The sequence below is a fragment of the Pyxicephalus adspersus genome, chromosome 2, assembly GCF_032062135.1.
Source record: "Pyxicephalus adspersus chromosome 2, UCB_Pads_2.0, whole genome shotgun sequence".
Lineage (NCBI taxonomy): Eukaryota > Metazoa > Chordata > Amphibia > Anura > Pyxicephalidae > Pyxicephalus > Pyxicephalus adspersus.
This window is the reverse complement of record NC_092859.1, coordinates 42,107,111-42,126,741: the sequence shown is the minus strand read 5'-3', so window position 1 is coordinate 42,126,741 and position 19,631 is coordinate 42,107,111. Positions and strand designations below refer to the sequence as shown.

Here is a 19,631-nt window from a genome sequence, read left to right as displayed (position 1 = left end):
TCTGCCTACTTTCTGCTATAGTTTTGCAAACTGATGGGCCCCAGCAGCCCTCTTTCATTTATTCATTTTTTACACATTGCCCTGTTCTACCTGTTTATCGATATTTTGGACCAGGTTAAGCAAGTTGGAGAAATTTTGGCCCTGTACAGAATTATTAGTCTGCTGGTCACATTGGGCATTTTCCTACAACAAAAACATATGCAATACATTTGTGCAAGCTTCTATTGTTACCTATTGATGGATTGTAATTATGTAAACATTAACTTTTATTTGTTATTCAGGTAAAAAACAAAAAATGGTCCAGCAATGATTCTGGACATAGTATCATGGGTTACAACAAGATCTATTACAACTCACTAAGGACACTGAAAGTAATAAATTGGCTAAATGATGAAGTTTGTGCAAACATTACATGACATTTATGCTTTTGTTGTTCTCTTTCAGGTAATAAGTTTATCCTCCATAGGGTATTGATGCATTTTGTCATATTCAGTCAAACAAACAACAAGTAATTAATTTTTTTTTAAATTTCAGACTACTGTCTATTACTGTGTGTTTTTTTTTTTTCAACTGTCCATACAGTGCATCATTTTTCTCTCCATAGAAATCAATCCACTGCTGTGGGTACATATTTGTTTTCTGGTACATTTGAAACTGCTTTGGAAAGGTAACATTTGATGCAATATGTACTAACAATACATTTTAGTAAGGACCATCTCTAGGCCCATTTGTGAAAATACATGTTAGTGGCTTGGTAATGAGAGTTCCAAGGCTGGCAGCGTATTTATTTTTATGAAGATTGTTCAGCTAAGAATGTTTCCTGCTATGGCTTGCCAACACAGGGAATTATTGAGTCATTTAAAAAAGTTTATTTTTCCTGATAAACTAATAGGTTTATTATACATGAAATATTTTCTCATAGGACATATTTACAAAACCAAAATCAGGTTTCTTTTACTTCACTTTGAACCACTTTTGTACTGCCACCCATATTGCAAGCAAACGGTTGTACAGTGGAGTTGTATATTCAAGGTAGTGAAAATTACTTTTATTTTATGTCCACTGATGTTAAAAATGGCACTCTTACCCACCTCATTACATTTTGTGCAAAGTTCAAAAAGTGAGTTGGTAAGTCATCACATCAGTCATCATGGAAGAAGATTAACATATTAGACACTTGCCCAAATCGAGCATTCTGTATGGGAAGGCTCAACACACAAATATATTTACACATACACACAACTTTTTCCTACACACTAAGGATTCACGTAGGTTCTGCCATTATGTTTTTGTTATCATTAGACATAGAGTGGGTAATAAATCAGGGCCTATGTGCCCTTCTAGGCACAGCTAAAACTATCTTTTTTCCTTTCTTTCCTTCCCACCAGCCTTTTTTCTTTTTACTTCATCAAGAACATCCCCCTAACTTCCCCTCCGTCTGCTTCACATTTTTTCTATTTCTCACCCCCCCCCCCCCCTTCTTTTTTCCCCCCCCTACTACAACCCCCACACCCCCTTCTTCTATTATACACGTACTACAACCCCCCCCCCCCCCCCCCCCCCCCCTCCCCCCCCCCCCTTCTTTTTTCCCCACTGTCTCCCTCATACTCATGGTTGTTCCCTCTTCTCTTCCATTTTTCTACCACAGTTCTACCTCATGCAAACTGTGCAGGTGCAAGATCGAGTGACATGAAGAGACCTCTACAAAGAATGTTTAAGAATAATATTACCATTTATATGTTATTATATAATTTGGATAGCAACCCTTTTTTATGATCAAAATATGATGGTAGGTTTACTTTAATCAGACCTATAACTGGGAGATTATGTAGGTAAATATGGCAGATAAATATGTTAGCAGAGAACTGTGTTTATTGGTAAATTTTAAAGGAATATACAATCCTATTTGTTTTTTCCCTTTTAAGGTAATAAATACTTTGAGGTGGAGATGGCAGACTAATTTATAAAGGTCAAAGCATGCCTAAGATAGACAAGATGCAGACGATTTCCTGATGATCGTTGAATTGCCATGCCATAGGATTGGCTTGGAGAATTTATTAAAGTACAAATCAAATGCAAGTTTTCAAAAATATTTGTGCAAATTTGCATGTGCTTTTCTATGACAACTAATTGGATAAATTTATTTCTGATTTTACAACCTTGAATTAGTAAAGGAGGAAGACAGGTTGTAAAAATTTGAAAACTTCACATTTTGTTGCTTGTACTAAAAGATCCATTATACAAACACTATGTATCAATGGAAAGGGCATCTTTATTTCAGTCAATAGTGTTCACACTAATTTTATGTATATTATATTTTTATTGAGATTTAACAATTTACAAAACAAGATAACATCAAACAAAGGAGTAAAACAAAAACAGAAAAAAGGGGGGGAGGAAGAATCATAATGGCACAAATAAATAATGTATGAATAGTACTAAAATAAAAACCTTTCAAACGTCATGTACAAACCCTAAAGGCCTTATGCTGCTTATACAATATACAAAACATCATTGAAGATATTTCTTCAATCCATTTCCACCATCCATTCCGTCATGGTAGGGGCTACTGAAGAACCCCAATGACGAGCAATTATTCTATGGCCTGCCACCACAAAATGATGTAGAAGACCCCGCTTTATAACTTTATTAGAGCCAGGAAAAATAGTAGAGTAATATGTGGATGTGGAGACAGGTCATCATCCATAGGTTTGTTGTGCACAGCAAAAATCCTCTCCCACAACGTTGCAATAGAAGGACAAGAGCTCCAAATATGTGTCATTTCCAGCACTCGGAGGACGTGTGGAATAAAATCTGTGTATGTCCACCGGACATCTGCACCATCTGCCAAGGATCCTATAGCTCCTTTCCTGATCCCTGGCTGATCTAGATAATTTATGTACATAAGAAAAAGATTTGTGGATCTCATCTGGCTCCAACCTATGTCTAAGTTCCCGCTCCCAGTATTTAATAAAATGGGGCAGTTCACTTCAGAGCTCCGTTGATAAAATATCATAGATGACAGCAACTCCATGGGCTACTTTCCCGTCTTGCAAAATAAGATTTTCAAAAGCTGTGGGGGATCTTGATATACTAGTCAGCGGACATAAGGAGCGGAGGTACTCCCGTAGTTGAAAATAGGAGGAACCAACCAGGAGGAGCCTCTTTGGTTTCTAGACATCCCCAATTCTTGCATAGACAGGATTGCCCCTTTGGTAAGAATGTCACTCACCCTGGGGTGATCTTCCCTGTTCCAGATCAAGAATGTGGAGGCTTGTGAGGTTGGTGCAAATGTCGGGTTATAAAAAAAATCGACGTGAGAGGCCCAGGTCTAGAATATAGAACTTCCCGTTTTAATAGATCATTCCATACAGAAAGAGTTTATGATACACTAGGGGGGCACAGATATGGATTGGGACCTATGTCGTAGTTGCAGCCAAGGAGCTAGAGATGAAGGACCCTAAAACATAGATTCATCAATAGAAACCCACGCCTTGTGATCCCTATTGTGTGCCCAAGCTAATATCCTGTTCACACTTTTTTTAAACCTAAGTAAAATGTGGACAACTGGAAGATTTCCATCTTCTTTTGGGCTGTAGGACTAGAACTAGCTGTTCTTTAATTCTTGGCACGGCAAGTCCACATTCATTTGACAATCATGTCAGCTTTGCTTTAACTACAAGCCACCGATGTACAAGAGTGCAACCCCCACCAATTCAACTGTTCCTTTCAATGAATTTGGACCTTTGCTATCAGGAATGGACCACCTTCCGTCTTAAGTGTGTCTCAAACTAATCCAATATAACGTGCTCTGTACATGCCGTTAAAGCCAAATGGCGAAACGCGTCGGGTTAGGAGACGTTAATGCTCATCATCATATTAGAGATATTACTGTCCAGTTAAGCTACCTCTTCCACTACTAACTATATGAACAAAAATAAGCACAGCTCTGTACGTGAAATCTGAATGCTAACTGGAATTTGATTTTGAAAATCTTTGTTTCACAATACAATTCTTCTTGCTGCACAAAAACCCTAGCTTTGCTATCTTTTTATTTTTTGTAATTCTTTTAATATGTCATAAAGCTCTAGGTGGCTGGCTACAGTTTTTCCTAAGTACAGTAATGCAAATCACAAACATAGATTTCAAATACGGAAATGCATTTTTAAAGGATATCTTTTATAGTTTTACATTTTATATCTAAAAAAGGAATTTAAAACCAACATTCACAGAGTCCATTTTCTGAAAGAATTTTTTTTTTTTTTTTAATGTAAAGTGCATGTGAACTAAAACGGTGCAGATTTGCTGTTGAGAAACACCTAAAATTTTAACTGTGCCTTAGCAGTATCCTGAAATAATGTACCTTTTTGTATCTTTGTGGACCTCCATTTTTCATCAGCAGTGATGTAAGGCACGTCTCCAACTGCTAGTCTCACAGGATTTTATTTTTATTTTTGTGAGGCTTTGGTACAGCCACTGCTCTTCCTGAAAAAGAAGCTGTGCCTCGTAATCTGCAGTGCACAGAACTCTTTGTTTGGGCTGCATTTATTCTGGTTGTGGTCAAACAGGCATAAGGTCAAGGCAGGTGGATAACAAGAATTGTAGAGAAGCAGTGAAAAGTTCAGGGCAGGCAAAAGACCAAGAAACAGGCAGAGAACCTACAGTGGTACAGAATTCTAGAAAACATATGCCTGAAAAAAAGTACTCTTTGCTCACATGACTCCCAAGAACACTAAGCCGACTTAGCTTAAGTAGCTTTCTTGGACAAGACCTCAAAGAAAGTGTCCTATAACCAGCAATAGAGCCCACCAAGTCTGACAAGGATTGAGCATCTGTGCTCTCTTAAAAAAGGATGTTCTTATAATCCATGAAGATGGAAATGGATGAAAACAAGCCTCTTCCAAACGCTGCCACTACTTCTTAAAAGCCAGCTTTATGGCTAACAACACTGTTTCCAATGGAAAAGTCTTACTGGCAAAACTTGTTTTTATACATAAGCCACAGGATCTGAGTTTGCAAGAAAAAAATTGTTTTGAAAATTGTTTCATATTGTTTGTAGTGATCCAGGAATTTTTTTTAAAATCAGTTGGAGGTGGTCAATAAATAAAAGTACAGCATAATAGAAATGTTCACCTTACTTTTTTTTTTTTTTTGCCTTCATGAAAACCTGAAATGATCTCCTAAGGTTTGCACAATGTATATGAACAGGTGGTTTCAAAACAATACAGAGCTGTGGTGTCCTTTTCATCTTTGTAGTATGTGAATAATCTTTAGAGCAGGTTCAGACCTGCATATAGAGAAAGCATGGACACTTATACCACAGCATTGGTTCTGAATCACCTACTGCTGCCTCAACTCATTCCCATTGGGCTCCCACAAGTAGACACTATACCGCAGGTTTAGTGGTGTAGGAGCAGGAACCACACTTGAAACCCTCTGCTAGTCTAAAAAAAAGAGTCTTACCGAATCTGCTGTGTAACAAAATGTTTTCTGGATAGGTGGGTAGGTAGTTTCTAAAAACTTTGGAGGAGTCAATTTTAAATTATGTTGCATTACAATGCAATGCCAAACAGGATCACTGAGAATGATTGTGAAGCAGATTATTTTACCAAATTTCGCTTGATTTTTAGGTTTCTTCCTGTTCTTTTGCAAACTAGTATTGGAACAGAACAAAAATTACTACTGTCCACATCTTTTTTGAGCATGTTTTCATGGAAACATCCTTCCTATCTTGAGTGCTATATCTAATATACATAAACATACAATACAAAGATGTATTTTCTTGGGCAATCATTATTGTTTTTCTCTGCTACAGACCGTGCCAAACAGCTTTCCTGTGGCAAGCTACCATGTAATGTTCGAAGGCAGGAAACTAAAATAAGAAATCGAGTTAAATGACAGGTCTTATGGTTTTTATCAGAATAATTTACGGCAAATATTTCTGGTACCTACCTTATAGCCCACTTGTTTTCCAACACAATCAGAATCCCTCAAGGTACTCTGCAAATTTTTCAGAAATACTAAGCTGTACTCATATCTCTATTTGTATTTTTCTTCCAAGTTTTTGTAAAAAGTACTTCATCACAAGAAGTGCTTGGTTCTTGTAAGTGTATTAAAGAAGTATTATCTCCATAGATTTGTGGAGTAGTACTTGCTCTGTTACAGAAGTAAACTCCATATTTGAAGTTTGGAAGCAGCATGAGTTTCAGAAGTTGTAATATCTCTGAAAAGGTATTTCAGGAAAACAGTGAGTGTTTTTAAAGTGTTTTCTAAAGTACTCTATTACATGTGTTTGTGAAAATAAGTATTATCTCCAGTGTTTCAGAAGACTCTCTCCATGTGTGTTGGATTGCATCCTGTATAGGTTTCGGGAAAAGGTATTCCCTTTCGTCGTTATGCGTTTTGACAAAATAATTTTGTACGTGTGTCTGAGGAATAAGCTTGTATTTCTTGTTTCTGTGTGGCCAAACATGGCTCCATTAGAACAATTACAAAATGGAGCTAATAGAATTATTAGAAATGTAATTCTGCCACCTTTTATTAAAATTCAGAAAATATATATGCCTTGTTGCCTTCAAGTAAGAAGAGCCAGGCATAAAAGGCATAGGGACTATACCAGCATGTGGACCAATTAGCAGTGGACAATTCATTTGAGGAAACATTTGCTACAGTAGCAATGCAATTTACTCTCTCTTCAAAAATGCATGTGATGCAGGACACCAAGATCTAATGCACCCGATCCCACTAAGAGGAAGTAAAAAAAGATCCAGCTAGGGCCGGGGTGGGCAAACTTTTTCAATCAGGGGCCACATAATAAAATTTGAAAGAGAGGCCGGGCTGATGGGAGATTTGGCAGGGTTATGCCATCATGACACCACTGAACATGTCGTCATGATGGCATAAACACACCCACTCTCCCATCGCAGATCCAAGTCTGTGATGGGAGAGTGGGCGGGTTATGTGCAGGGACACAGCCCGTCCACCTCTTCTGCGGTTCTGGCCGATGCGCCCCACCAGCTGGGTCCTTCTGACCCTGCTCGGGGTGGCACCCACCCAAAGGGCGCAAGGGAAACAACCGTATTGGGCCGTAGTTTGCCCACGCCTGAGCTAGGGACTGGTAAGTTGGTTCCTGTAAACCCTTTGTGCTTTCCAAGCTGCAGTAAAACATTTTAAAACACATAACCCCATTTAGTAAATTGTTGGAAAGAAAAATCTACCCTGACAATTGATCATATTACTATTTTCCCCCTTATCATCCTGTCAGTAACACAATCCTGTCCAAATACGACAACACTCACTAACTGCACTATATATGGGGTAACCTGTCACCCCTTCATTCCTTTTTTAAGTCTTGTCATAGGGATAGGAAGTGAGGGGAAAGCCAAAGCTCAGATAAAAACAGCTTCCTGTTCAGTAAAGATTATGTTTTTTAGGAATTTTAACACTACAATAAAATGTTCTCAACTACTAAAACCAAGTCTTTGTGTATATGCACCAATTCATAATCTGGTAATTTTAGCCTATTCTTGCACTACAAATGTTTTTATTTGCAGTTGTGTTCCTGATATTTCAAATCTAAATCTTGTTTTGCCTGGTCACCTTTACATCCTCAGCCCACTAATCAAACAATAGGTTATGCATGCTAGTGTTATTTGAAATGATATCTCTTAAATAAAGTTTATAATATGCAGTAAAAGGTGGCTCTAGGATCTGATGCTACTTTAGGTAACAATAAAAAATCAAATTAGAACATAGTGAATGAAATGTAATGCTTAGATGCATGTATCAAAGTGCTGTGCTTTACTTTTCACCTTTATTATTATATTATCTAGGCATGTAAGAATTTTTGATAATTGCAGCTCTGGCAAAATCACAAACCCATTCATTTTATACCATCACAGAGTACACTGAGATTACACATCTTATTGTGCGCTCTTCTCTTCCTTCTGACAGATGTACCAGGTGCAGATCACCTCTTCCTCCCACTCACACTTCCAGACAGACAGTTCTCACCCCTCCCACTCATATCACATTTATTGGAGCTCTGAAATGAAAGGTTAGAATATTAATAGTGAGATAAAATCCTTGTCGGTTATTTATGTAAATTGATGCAATTCACACAAACCGTCATTTTGACCTATTGCTCAGGAGTGTTCACATGTTTTGCTAGAAATTATCAAGCATGTAATTTCTGAATCTTACCTAAAGTTGTGGTTATAATGATATATTATATTATAGAAACCTTTACATTGATCACAACAGAGCAAATTAGTAGTTTGTACCTTTTTATCTGAGTTTACCTAGTCAAATTGCAGGATGTGCTTATTTTAAAAAAACATGGTAAAAGACATGCATTTGAAGAGACCTGGTTTCAATCATATTGACTGCATTTTGTAATTTGCAAAGCACACACAGACTGCAGACAATGCTCAAGAGGAGCCTTTGCCAAAAATAATTGAGTATCTGCCATTGCTGTTTTTTAGTTGCCAGACTGTCATGGTGATGCTACATCATCAGTTCCTTTAACAACCGACCTAAAGCCTTGAGTTTTCATATCTGAAGCTCTGCCATCACTGGCTTCATGCTTATTTAGCTCAATCGCTCAGTGTCTGTTCACTCCAGCGACAGCCAGGCAATAAGTATTTTCATTAGGCCTTTGGCAGTCTATATATTTCTCATTATATACGTCTTCTGTATAGGTGACTGTATACAGCCTAATTCTTGCAAGTTAATAAATAGATTTTACTTTTGACAAACTGGCCTTGGTTATTTTTTTACCTTTACACAGCTAGAACATTTGTAAAAAAAGAAAAGTTGGAAAGGTTCTGGACAAGCAATGAATTTACCAAATGCCTGCCAATTCTGGAGGAAAACTGCATCCTGGGAAGAAGATAAACAGATTACAACTTGTTTCTATGTACAGATAATATTGGATGTATATTGGGGCTTACAGATGCCCTAACCACACAAGGAGAGAACCTTGCATCAGGCATTTCCCGCTATAGCCCCAAAACATTGTGTAAAAAAAAAAATTTTCATCAAAATACAGAACAAACTTATTAGCAATTTAATTTATAATACTAATAAATTATAATACCTAAATTATATATTATATTATATAATATTCATTTGTATACAACATATTACACACATAGGGCTTTATTTATAAAATGGAATCTTCCAGGTTAATATGATTCAATGCTAGTAATTGATTCCCTCAGGGAATATTTGAGGGAATGACAGATTCCCTGTTTTAAAGAGCTTATAAAAAAGAGAGTGTTACACAACACATGTACCTACTATTGGGTCAATCAGAAAGCCCTTGCTCATAGGCCTTCCTTTGATGCTGCGGGCTCTAATTCTCTAACCTCTTGTGGTTAAATGCATTATATGCTTGATGCACAAACTCTCACTGTGTGGTGAATGGATGAGTTTTACAGACCTACAGAAGTAGAAAATTGTGACTAAGGGCCCTTTTGCACTTGCAGAGGGACACCATGCAGTTGCAGGCTCCCAGGTGCACAGTAAACAGCCGTATACCTAGGAGTAGGAAACCACACTACAGGTAAGCACCCTTGCATGCAACCGCAGCACCAATCCTTAAACAGCAGCTGCAAGGCCAAAAGTGATCCACGCTGCAAGCTGCACACTTGAATCGGAGAGGTTGGGACCGCTGTTGAGCCAGAGGCAATACGCTGTGGCTCCCCATAGGTCTTACTATAGGATACCAAAATATTTCTTTTACTCGTTTAAAAAAAATCCTAACTCATTAATGATTTTATGATATAACAGTGCGTATTAGGTATTATTTGTTACATCATAAAAGAGGAGATTTATAATTCTTGGTAAAAGCCCTTTATCATTTTGTAGAAGCAGCGAGTAGTTTCATCCTTTTCTTTGACCCACAAAGAAAGATTTAGCAAAGACATTTATTTTTCATTATAAAGCCATGAATCCTGCTATGGGTAATTAAGCAGAGGCAAAAGAAACATTTAAGAGCTTGTCTCAGTGAAAGGAATGGATTATTGTAATGTTCGTCCCAGCAGTTAATACATGTACAGCAGGAAAACAGTTAAGAAGAGGTGAGGAGGAGATGCTATTGAAGTGAGTTTAAACATAATGTCATGGCGTCTAGAAGGCGGTATAACACCTTATATAACTTCATTCACCTGATAGACACTTCCAATAGAACAACATTGCCATCTAGTGGTGCCATTAACTAACAACAAGGGGTGACCTTTTACAAACTAGGGACTTAATTTACTATAGATAATTTGGAGTGGTGTAGGTATACCTCACAACTTTTGATTTTCATAATGAGAAAGCTTTGAGAAGGGGAGGATAAAAGGTGGGAATGGCTAAATGTTGGGTGTGGAAAGGGCTCAGGTAAAGCAGAAACAAATCAAAACTTTACTTCCGCAGAGCCCTTCATCCCCACAATTGGATTTGCTTTGGTCCTGCGTGATTCTGGATACTTCCTTCATCCTGGTGCTGCCATCTTCTGGTTTTTTTTGGCCTATGTCATATGATCAGCACTGCGTAGGTGTTAGATTGGGTGACATTTCCTCCTGTGAATGTAAAAATGCGTGATATCAGCACTTTCTTTACATTACATGGAAAGCCCCTTCTGCTCATGCCTGAGATCTGATTGAATAGGACCCGGAGCCTCCTGGGTTACCTTTACATCACATATCCCAGGAGGCTCTGGAAGCATCGGGATAATTGTGGCCCCTTTCAACAACTTTCCTATACTGTGGGTCTGATTTATTAAAGTCCTCCAGGATTGGGGAAGACACTTTCATCAGAGAAGCTGGCTGATCCAGCTAACTTCGAACGGTTCTGGTCCAGGAATAAAAACATTTGCAATCAAATAGCATGTATTTTAGGAAAATCTATTCCACGTTTGCTGGATCACCCAGGTTCACTGATGATAGCACGGTGGCTCAGGGGTTAGCACTCACTAGGTGCCAGGTTCAAATCCCAGCCAGGACATGATTCACCTTTCATTATTCACCACCTGAGGAAGGGAATTGTGCATCCAATATATATGGATCTGGTTAGATTCAGACATGGTTTCTGGTAATGTAGTATAACCTGGAAACAATTATAAAGCTTATAATACAATCCAGCAACAAGTAAAGCAAACCTGCGCTGGAAATATAACTATTATAGATAAAACACATTCCTTGACAGGTTTCTGAAGTCTCTATAACTGAGGTAAACCGGCTACATTTCATTATATTAATAGGAGTGCTAGTAATTGTTTCCTCCCCGTGCTATCTGACCCTGAACATTCCTCTCCTCAGTAACACAGAGCTCTGCCAAGGCGTCATCCCTCCCGGGCTCCTGTAGGGGGCGTGTCCGACAAAAGGCGGGAAGTAGAAGCTGCCGGAAGTGCTCAGTGTCCCCGGCTTTCCAGTCACAGAACATGGTACAAGAGTTCCACGTTCTGCGATGTTTCTCCTGTCACACTTTCCAGGTGCATCAGGTACCTGACCGCTCCATTCTCCGAATGTGATTGTATTGGTGTTTGTTGCTTCTTACCAGCTACACTGCCCCATTCCTCTACAGGTGAAGAAGAGCAAGAAATGGGCCTGTAAACTCTGTGGAGAAAAACAGTCCCTGATAAAGGTGAGTGGCGCCACCTGCCTGTGGTGTGTATTGTGTACAGAGAGTATGCCTGAACCCCCTGGGGGCATTTAATGGGGGGGTGCAGTAAGTGGTTCAGTACCTCTAATTTGCTTCCACAATTGTCTGTATGCTGGGTCTTTAGGTACTGGTACCGGTGGATGGGCACTGTATGGGAGCTGCTGTTAATATTAATAAACAGGATTTATATAGCGCCAACATATTACGCAGTGCTGTTCCCAAAGCGGGTCAGAACAGCTCTGCTCCTCCTGTGTCACTGTCTGTATCTGTTATTGTAACCCCTATTTATTGTACAGCGCTGTGTAATATCTTGGCGCTATATAAATCCTTTTTAATAATAATAACAGCCGGTGGGTCTGGTATGATTTAGAGTTCTGTTAAAGCAAAATTATTTATAGGAAAACTATCAGGGAAAACCGCTTACCGTTACAGAGAGGAAGCTTTTTTGTTCCGGTGTGGCAGGACACCGCGTGCCGCCATCTTCTGCTGTCACCCAATCAGATTGAGGGATGCGCCTTCTGAAAAACGATCTCGCTGCACATTTATGGGATCGGCACTTATTTTTTTTCCATTAGAAGAAAGCTCTGAGATCGGGCGCACAGACCGAGCAACCCGCAGCCTCCTGGGATACGTGACGTATGTCTGATATGAAGGTGTTGGCTGCCCTTTTATATATACCATAAAAATGTCCTGATAGGTCCTTTAACCCCCTGGTGTTCTAATTCTGTCTGTATTTTCATGCAAAAAGTTACAATTTTTGACATTGAAATTTATTTTACATTGTAGGCCTAAAATTCTTGGGCAAAGTTCACTGAAGTATGTCCAATATTTAATAATAAACTTTAAATAAAGAAAAACACAAAAATCTGTTAAAAAATAGTTAAACATGTAATATAACTGTGTATAGTAGCATGTATAATATATATCTAATTAATTATATATATACTACGTAAAGATTTCTTTGTATTGGACTCAATACAGCTATTTTGTATTGAAACCAATACAAAATTATTTGAATTTCCCACCGATCCTCCCGCCTGCACCGACGTCACCGGGAAACCCCCGAAAAATGTCTCTGAAGTCGCCGTCCAAAGATCGATGGAAGAAGACGTGTCCCGAGGAGCTGCAGGGACCAGCAGGAGGCTGAAGGCCTTTTTTTTTAATGTTTTTGGCGACCTCGAGTGTGACTGGGGATTACCGCTTTTAGCATGTAAACTCTACCCCGAGTAACACTCGGGATTACCGCTAGGGGAATTATTATGGAAGGTCAAATGGTGCACAGCCTGATAACCCATCACTATCCTCCTGATATTGATTGTTCATCTGTCATAACTGCACCAATAACCAAACCAATTAACCAATTCACCAATTGTGGGGCTCCCTGGTGATTTACATGTTCCAGTCAGAGTTGGCAGTGCTTAGCCAGCCAAAGAAAGGGTTTTCCTGATCAATGGTATGTCAATATATTGATCAAATATGGATTGGCAATGCCCAAGTATTAATTGATTTTTGTTAGGTTCAATGTTTTTTTTTTTTTTTTCTTCTTTTTCCAATAGATGTCTAATCTATTGACAATATTGCATTGGGTATGGCACTTTGTGGGCCTGCTCAACAAGTTGGCTACTCCTAATAGATACATGAAAATAAATAAATTAGCATTTACTAACCCTCATTTATTGCCTGTGGTGGCTTAGTAAAGATGACTTCCGCATCCTTCTGGGAAGATCTGATCAGAAGCTGTTGGAATGGAATGAAGTAACTTTTTGTGAGACTTCATCTGTTCCACATGTATCTGATGTTACATAGATAGGTAAGTGTAATTCCAGTTTTTTCCAGTTACATTTTTAACCAATAAAGCATGGAATATTTGGGAAGCTGGAGAGTCCCAGAGAGTGTTGGAGGATCTGCAAGCTTAGTGGGAGACCGCCGTAAGTCGTGTATGTAAAGGCAAAAGATCCCATGCCCTAACTTGTCACCAATCGGCTATATAGGTATAATCTTGTTTAATAAACAGTACATGACACAAAGGGTGGTAATTTATTGCAGTCAGTCATAATTCCCTTTAGTGAAACCAGGATAGCGGGGTGTAGATTCTGATTGGCAGCTCTCACCAATCATTTTGCTGCATGCATTGATTTATCTAATAACAAAACAAATTTTTATGAAATGGTTTTGTTTGGCATGTGACCACCGTGCCTGATGCTTTGTTAAATTTCCATTGACACACACATGATATATGTATTTATTGTTGCTGTTTCTTCCTTGTCTGGCAGGTTTATGGACAAGGCTCTGGCGCAGACTGCAGACATCATGTCCAAAAGTTAAACCTTCTTCAAGGCGAGGTGGAGCAAGCAGCTAACAGCAATGCTGGGTAAGTTTTATATATGTAACTCTATTTATTCTATAATTACTATTTTCAGCATGTATATAAAGTAGTTGCCCTACAGCGTGCCTAGTTGCCAACTCTGGGTTATTTAGAAAGAAATACAGGAAATAAGTTTTTTAGGCAACGTGAGGTCGTATTGATGATTCATTCTCATAATACATAACAGAAAAAAATCAATAATGTTGTTTGAGTGACTGGGCAAGCAGTCCAGGTCAGTATCAAAAAAGGGGCCAATAAGGGCACTAGACAAATGTCTTCTAACTGGAATATAACACATAATATGAAACAAATCGTGTCGCATACGTATGTCGATAACTGGACACATTTCGCCCGACGTGGGCTTCTTTAGGGGTGACTGTACGTTTAACAAAGTTGCACATATTTAGTTGACCGTATAAATTCCTTGAAGAAGAAACTTTAATAAAAAGTGAAACCTCAAAATAATAGAGAACTACTTTCTACCGGTATGTATCTTTTAATTTTAAAATATTTAATTGAAAAGCTCTGATGCACATAATTCTGCACTCTGGCTTTATGAGAAAATGCACTTCTAGCAAAAATCAGCTGGCATGGAGTGGATTTCTTTCTTTTACACATTTTTGGGTGATTTGTTTGTGATGCGTCATTAGAAACTCTTGAAGTTTCATATTGATGTGTCACCCTTCAAAAAAGTTTGAGTTCTGCTTTAGGGATCCAGTTACACCAGTAAGGTGTATTGCAGTGTGAGTAGTATATCTCATTCAATCGCGTCTGCTGAATTTTATGTAAAGCATACAAAGCACTGCAGCAAGGTTCTGGTTCATTGAGTGTAGCATGCCAACACACACAAAATATGGCTAGGGTCAATTAGGTATGCTAGGTAATTTTTTTCCTGGTTAGTATAGTAACATGTTCTTTTCCTGGTACAGTAAAAATGTCTGCCCACAGAGGCATTACGTTTTTCCCACTTAATTTGTTAACACTGGTATTATTGCCATATTCTGCAGGCTGAACTCACAGAATGAAGAAAATGACAGCACACAGTGTTCTGGAACATCACAGGTACCTGTTGCTTTTATCATGTTCTTTCAATTTTTTTTTTGTATAAAATTTGTTTAGTAGTGATATCAAGCTATCATTCTTATTCCTACAGTTGCCCTGTGTTACCCAGGCTAGAAATGTATGCATGTTATTGTTATGTTTCATATTGTTGTCTTCACATGGCAGCTTCAGTCGACCCATATGTCACGCTGTTGCCTGGCTGTCATGTTGAATCTGGACTTATTCTTAAAGCATAACTCATCTCCAAATCTTCTGGAGAAAGAAAACACTAATCATATTGGTAATGTCATTATAATCTATATTATACCTTTTCAGTCATGTAAAATTGCTTGGGTCTTTCTGTAAAAAAATGTTGTGTGTTTTCTTAAAGGTATTGAGGAGAACTATATATGTAGCTGAGATTTAATGCTGATTGTTTGCCTATTTATTTTGATTTTTGTCACCAGCTCAGGAAAGCACATGCATAAGTGAAAGCATTGTTTGGTTTATCCTCTGCTAAAACATAGGCTTAGTTTGCTAGGTGGAGAATTGGAAAGATTTTGAAGAATTTCCTGTTCTGTTATAGAAATAGAAGCAAAATCACCCCAACTGTTATACACGTGTTTAAAAATAAAAAAAAACAGAATCTCCAACCCTTACTTACTCTCTCCAAATTAGGATTGAACCATTGCATGTGATGCATGTTGCTTTTTTAAGTGCATTTTCTCTTTTTAAAGGCTTCTGAATGTTAATATTGTATTTGAATTATTTTATTTTACCCTTTTTAAGACCCAGATAATAGCTTTTTTAGTGGTTGATGTGTTTTTACTGATAATGTTGCAGCCACATGCTGAGGCCCCCCAAAGCTGCTGGATTAAATATTTGGAGGAAGGCGGTGAAAATTCCGATGAGGAAGAGGATGGCAGTCTGATTTACACAGACCCGGAACACTTTTACCCTTGGAATATTACATCAGAAGTAAGGTGAAGACACCTTTACTATATGACACTGGTCTTTGTGGCATGTAATGTTAAGAATTTAGTTATGAGTTATTGAGAATAGACTAAACTACTAGGGGTTTATGTTTGGAAATAAACTTTTTTCTCTTTTTTCCCTTGTAAGGAAACGTAAAAAAATGCCACAGTATTCTTGTGACGTTAAAGAACAAGATTTCAATACAACGATTCTGAACACTGCCAAAAAGAAAAGGACCTGTGAGGTTTGTGTTAGTGTTTTGTGATACCTCTTTTTATAGTGTGTGTGTGTGTGTGTGTGTGTGTGTGTGTGTGTGAAGTTTTTAATCAATGTTTAGAATATACAGGAGTTTATGATGAGCAAGTATGTTTTACAACTGACAGGGTCACTATAAGAAGTGTGTAGTAGGAGCCAGTAGTTATCACTTGCATTATGATTGTCAAAGAGACTTTTTGAGGCAACCCATACTCACAGGGGTGTACTGTTTATGCAAAATGTATCCTACTCCAGGAAATAGATTGTTTTTGTGTGCTTTTTTTAATGCAGTTCAAAAAGCGTATGGCTTTGTAAATGCCTGATTTCTTTTCTCCTTTTTAATACAAGGAACTGGTTGCGTCCAAAAGACAAACAGATGTGAATGTGGATTATACAAGAGATCATGGAAGGACCTTGCTACATGCTACTGAAGAGCCTTCCTGCTCTACAGGGAAGAGATATATTTCAGCTGAAAAGGAAGTTAAGGAGAACATCTCCAGAACACACGATCTCCAGAAAAAAATAGCAAATATGGACCCAACTCTAAATAAAGTTCAACATAATCAGAATATGGGTCTTTCTTTGTGGTCTTCTCAACCAAAGACCTCTCTAGAATGTGACTCTTTCAGGCCTGTACATGATATAAGACTCTCATCACATCAGCCAACAGACTGTGCACCTAATCCCAGTGACAGGAGTGCTGTGGGCAAGCCGCGTTGTAGTATCTTTCAGACTGATGAAGACTTTGATGAAAACTATTAACACTTTTGTCATATAGCATTCTAATTAAGGGGGGAACCTGTCAAATAAACTTATAAATTTACCCAGACTGTAGTAAAGTGACTTTGTTTTCCTTGGATACTGCACTGCCTGAAATCCTTATTAAAACTCTTTGCCATTTAAAGAATAAGGAGTGATAAAATCACTAAAAGCATATTATAGTAACTTCCAGTACCAATCGGGTCTTTTCTTTGCTTAAGTGGGACAAATACAAGAAGAATGGCTACTGAACTTTGTATGTTGTACTGCTCTGCTGAAGCCCATATAAGTGTTTTTTTTAAATAGATATGTTTTGTTTTTGTTTCCTGTTGCAGCATGTTGTTTTGTGTTAAAAAATACAAGAAAATAATTTTTGTTGCTCATAAAACAAGAGTTTGATTTTGATTATTAGGCTAGGTTGCTGTGTATGTTGTCTATAGCAGTTATTTTTATGTGAAGTTCAAATCATTCATAATTACACAGCTATAGGTGAAAATACACTGTGATAATAAACAAAAATCATCCAAGTCTTACATTTTCTATTTAGAAACAGATAAATTGTTAGTCAATGATCAACTCCAGCTTTAGGTTTTAAATATTAATCAGACTATTGATTCAATATTATTTCCATACTGCATTGTTTGACCATTTGATGTCCAGTGGGGCATTAAGCTGGTACTATGGATTTATTTGTCACTGCTTTTTCATGGTTTTGTTTCAGATGTAAACCTTCTGTGCACTAGTAGCTTTATTGGCCAGAAACCAGAAGTACCTCAGTCCCATTGTTGCATCTCATCTGTGATGCACTACAAAACATACCACCGTGGTATGGGATTACAATTGGGGTGCAAGGATGGATGGGCTTTTAAATAGTTAGGCCTCCTAGAATCAGATTCCTGATCTCCATAAATAGGGTTCTGTAGGAAATGTAATGGATTACTATATAATTATGTTTACACTCAAACATCTATGGAACCTGTTGGGTGGACTGCTCAAACCTAGCAAAGCTTAGACTTTATTTCAGCCTGGAGCTTACTTATTAGAACAGAGTTTGGCTGCAAGAGGCTGGTAATCAAATGCTGATCAGAAACAAAAGGATATAAACCCTTACTGTAAGCTGGTCAATAAGTAATATTAACCACCATTTAATCACAATAAGACAATCTTCTACAAACTCCTTAATAGTTAAGCAAAACCCTTTGACTGTAGGTTTCATTGCCATTCTAAAGATTGAAATTTATTTAGAACTGTTGGTGGAGGTAACTTTCACATCTTTCCTTTCCTCTTTTCAAAGAGATAGGAAACAAGAAGAAATGTTTTTAGCAGAAACACAAATATCAAATCTCTAGGGCCGAGTTTTTCTGGCCTGGGGATATCCAATGTGTCCAGTGTTACCAAGACAGAGATGAAAAGAGATTACCTTAACAGGTACACATATATACATCACTGAGGGGCTAATCTTTCCCCATCTCTATTCAAACTGAAAAAAATTATGTACTGGATGAAGGTGGGCTTGTTATGCATTTCTAAATGTAAATAATCTGAGTATCACATGTTTAACGTGCAACAACTGGAAAATCACTAACTTATTTTACATTATGGAAATCAAATTCTATGACACCACAACCACTCATTGATATGTGGCTCCCCTTAAAAGAAGGCAGAATATGTAGTGTTCTCCACAACCCCTTTTACCTGGGTACACCACCAGCACTTTTCAAGCACCCCACTGTTTTTGGGTGGTTACTGATGAGTTAGGTCACAATACAAGGCCTTCCACTCCTATAATTTCTTCCCATCAAGCTTTAAAAAAATTCTGGGTTGAGCACTGTTGTAGTTTTTATATCCAGTACTATTACTATCAAACTTTGCCGAGTTGGTGCATGCATCTCTATTTTATTCAACATTACCAAAGCAAACTTTGTTTTTACAGGTTATTAAAGCAAGACTCCACTGTACTTCCTAACAACTTTAAGAGGCTTAGAAGCCAAGACAGAATTTGCAGGCTTCACAAATAAAAGGTTTGCAATTACCACAATGCCCCTGGTGCAACAATACATATTCCTTTAACTTTGGCTACAACCTATGACACTTCAGGGCAACCCCCACTACTCCCTCCCCATTCCTGGACCATCAGCGTTTCCATGAAGCCTCTAGCAGTCTGCAGGCTTTACAGGCAGCAGACATATTGGGGGTCTTTAGGGCCAGCATTGGTCCTACTAAAACTGGCAGAGAGGGAAAGAAAACCACAGAGCTATTACTGACAAATGTTAGGAAATTCAATAGCAAGCACACCAAAAGTGATAATTTCAAACATTTGGCACACATTGAGACTTGTTACTCCATATGGAGGAGCACCAGAGTAAACTTTTACCTGGCATGCTGTATCCTTAGAAAAGATATTCAGTAGCAGAAGAGATGTAGGTGGTGGCACCAGACTCTTAACCATGGGAAACTCGGAACTTGCACACTGGAGCAACACCGACATGCAAACCAAATATAAAATGTGTACGATAACAAATCCGTATCTCTGTGTTCTGAAGACTTTAATTATACAATGATCTTTTAACAACATAACTGGATCAAG

The 19,631-nt window shown here is 38.1% G+C and overlaps 1 protein-coding gene and 1 long non-coding RNA gene across 3 annotated transcripts; both read left to right on the top strand.

Annotated features, from left to right (window-relative positions):
* Positions 1 to 385: 385 nt before the first annotated feature.
* LOC140323487 (uncharacterized) lies at positions 386 to 2,562 on the top strand. Its single transcript, XR_011919382.1, has 3 exons — positions 386 to 508; positions 605 to 667; positions 1,649 to 2,562. It is a non-coding gene; the product is annotated as an uncharacterized lncRNA (long non-coding RNA).
* An 8,805-nt stretch (positions 2,563 to 11,367) lies between these two features.
* On the top strand, positions 11,368 to 17,435 carry MRNIP (MRN complex interacting protein). Of its 2 annotated transcripts, none has more exons than XR_011919381.1 (7): positions 11,368 to 11,488; positions 11,572 to 11,631; positions 13,923 to 14,020; positions 15,022 to 15,076; positions 15,899 to 16,033; positions 16,178 to 16,274; positions 16,634 to 16,685. XR_011919381.1 is itself a non-coding variant. In XM_072400584.1 (7 exons), exons 1-7 carry the CDS (start codon positions 11,429 to 11,431, stop codon positions 17,045 to 17,047), a joined length of 924 nt encoding a protein of 307 aa, XP_072256685.1. In that variant the 5' UTR covers positions 11,378 to 11,428; the 3' UTR covers positions 17,048 to 17,435. The 2 variants fall into 2 exon arrangements, 1 of the variants encoding a protein (XP_072256685.1); XM_072400584.1 differs by having other exon boundaries at positions 11,378 to 11,488; positions 15,899 to 16,038; positions 16,634 to 17,435.
* The last annotated feature ends 2,196 nt before the right edge of the window (positions 17,436 to 19,631 follow it).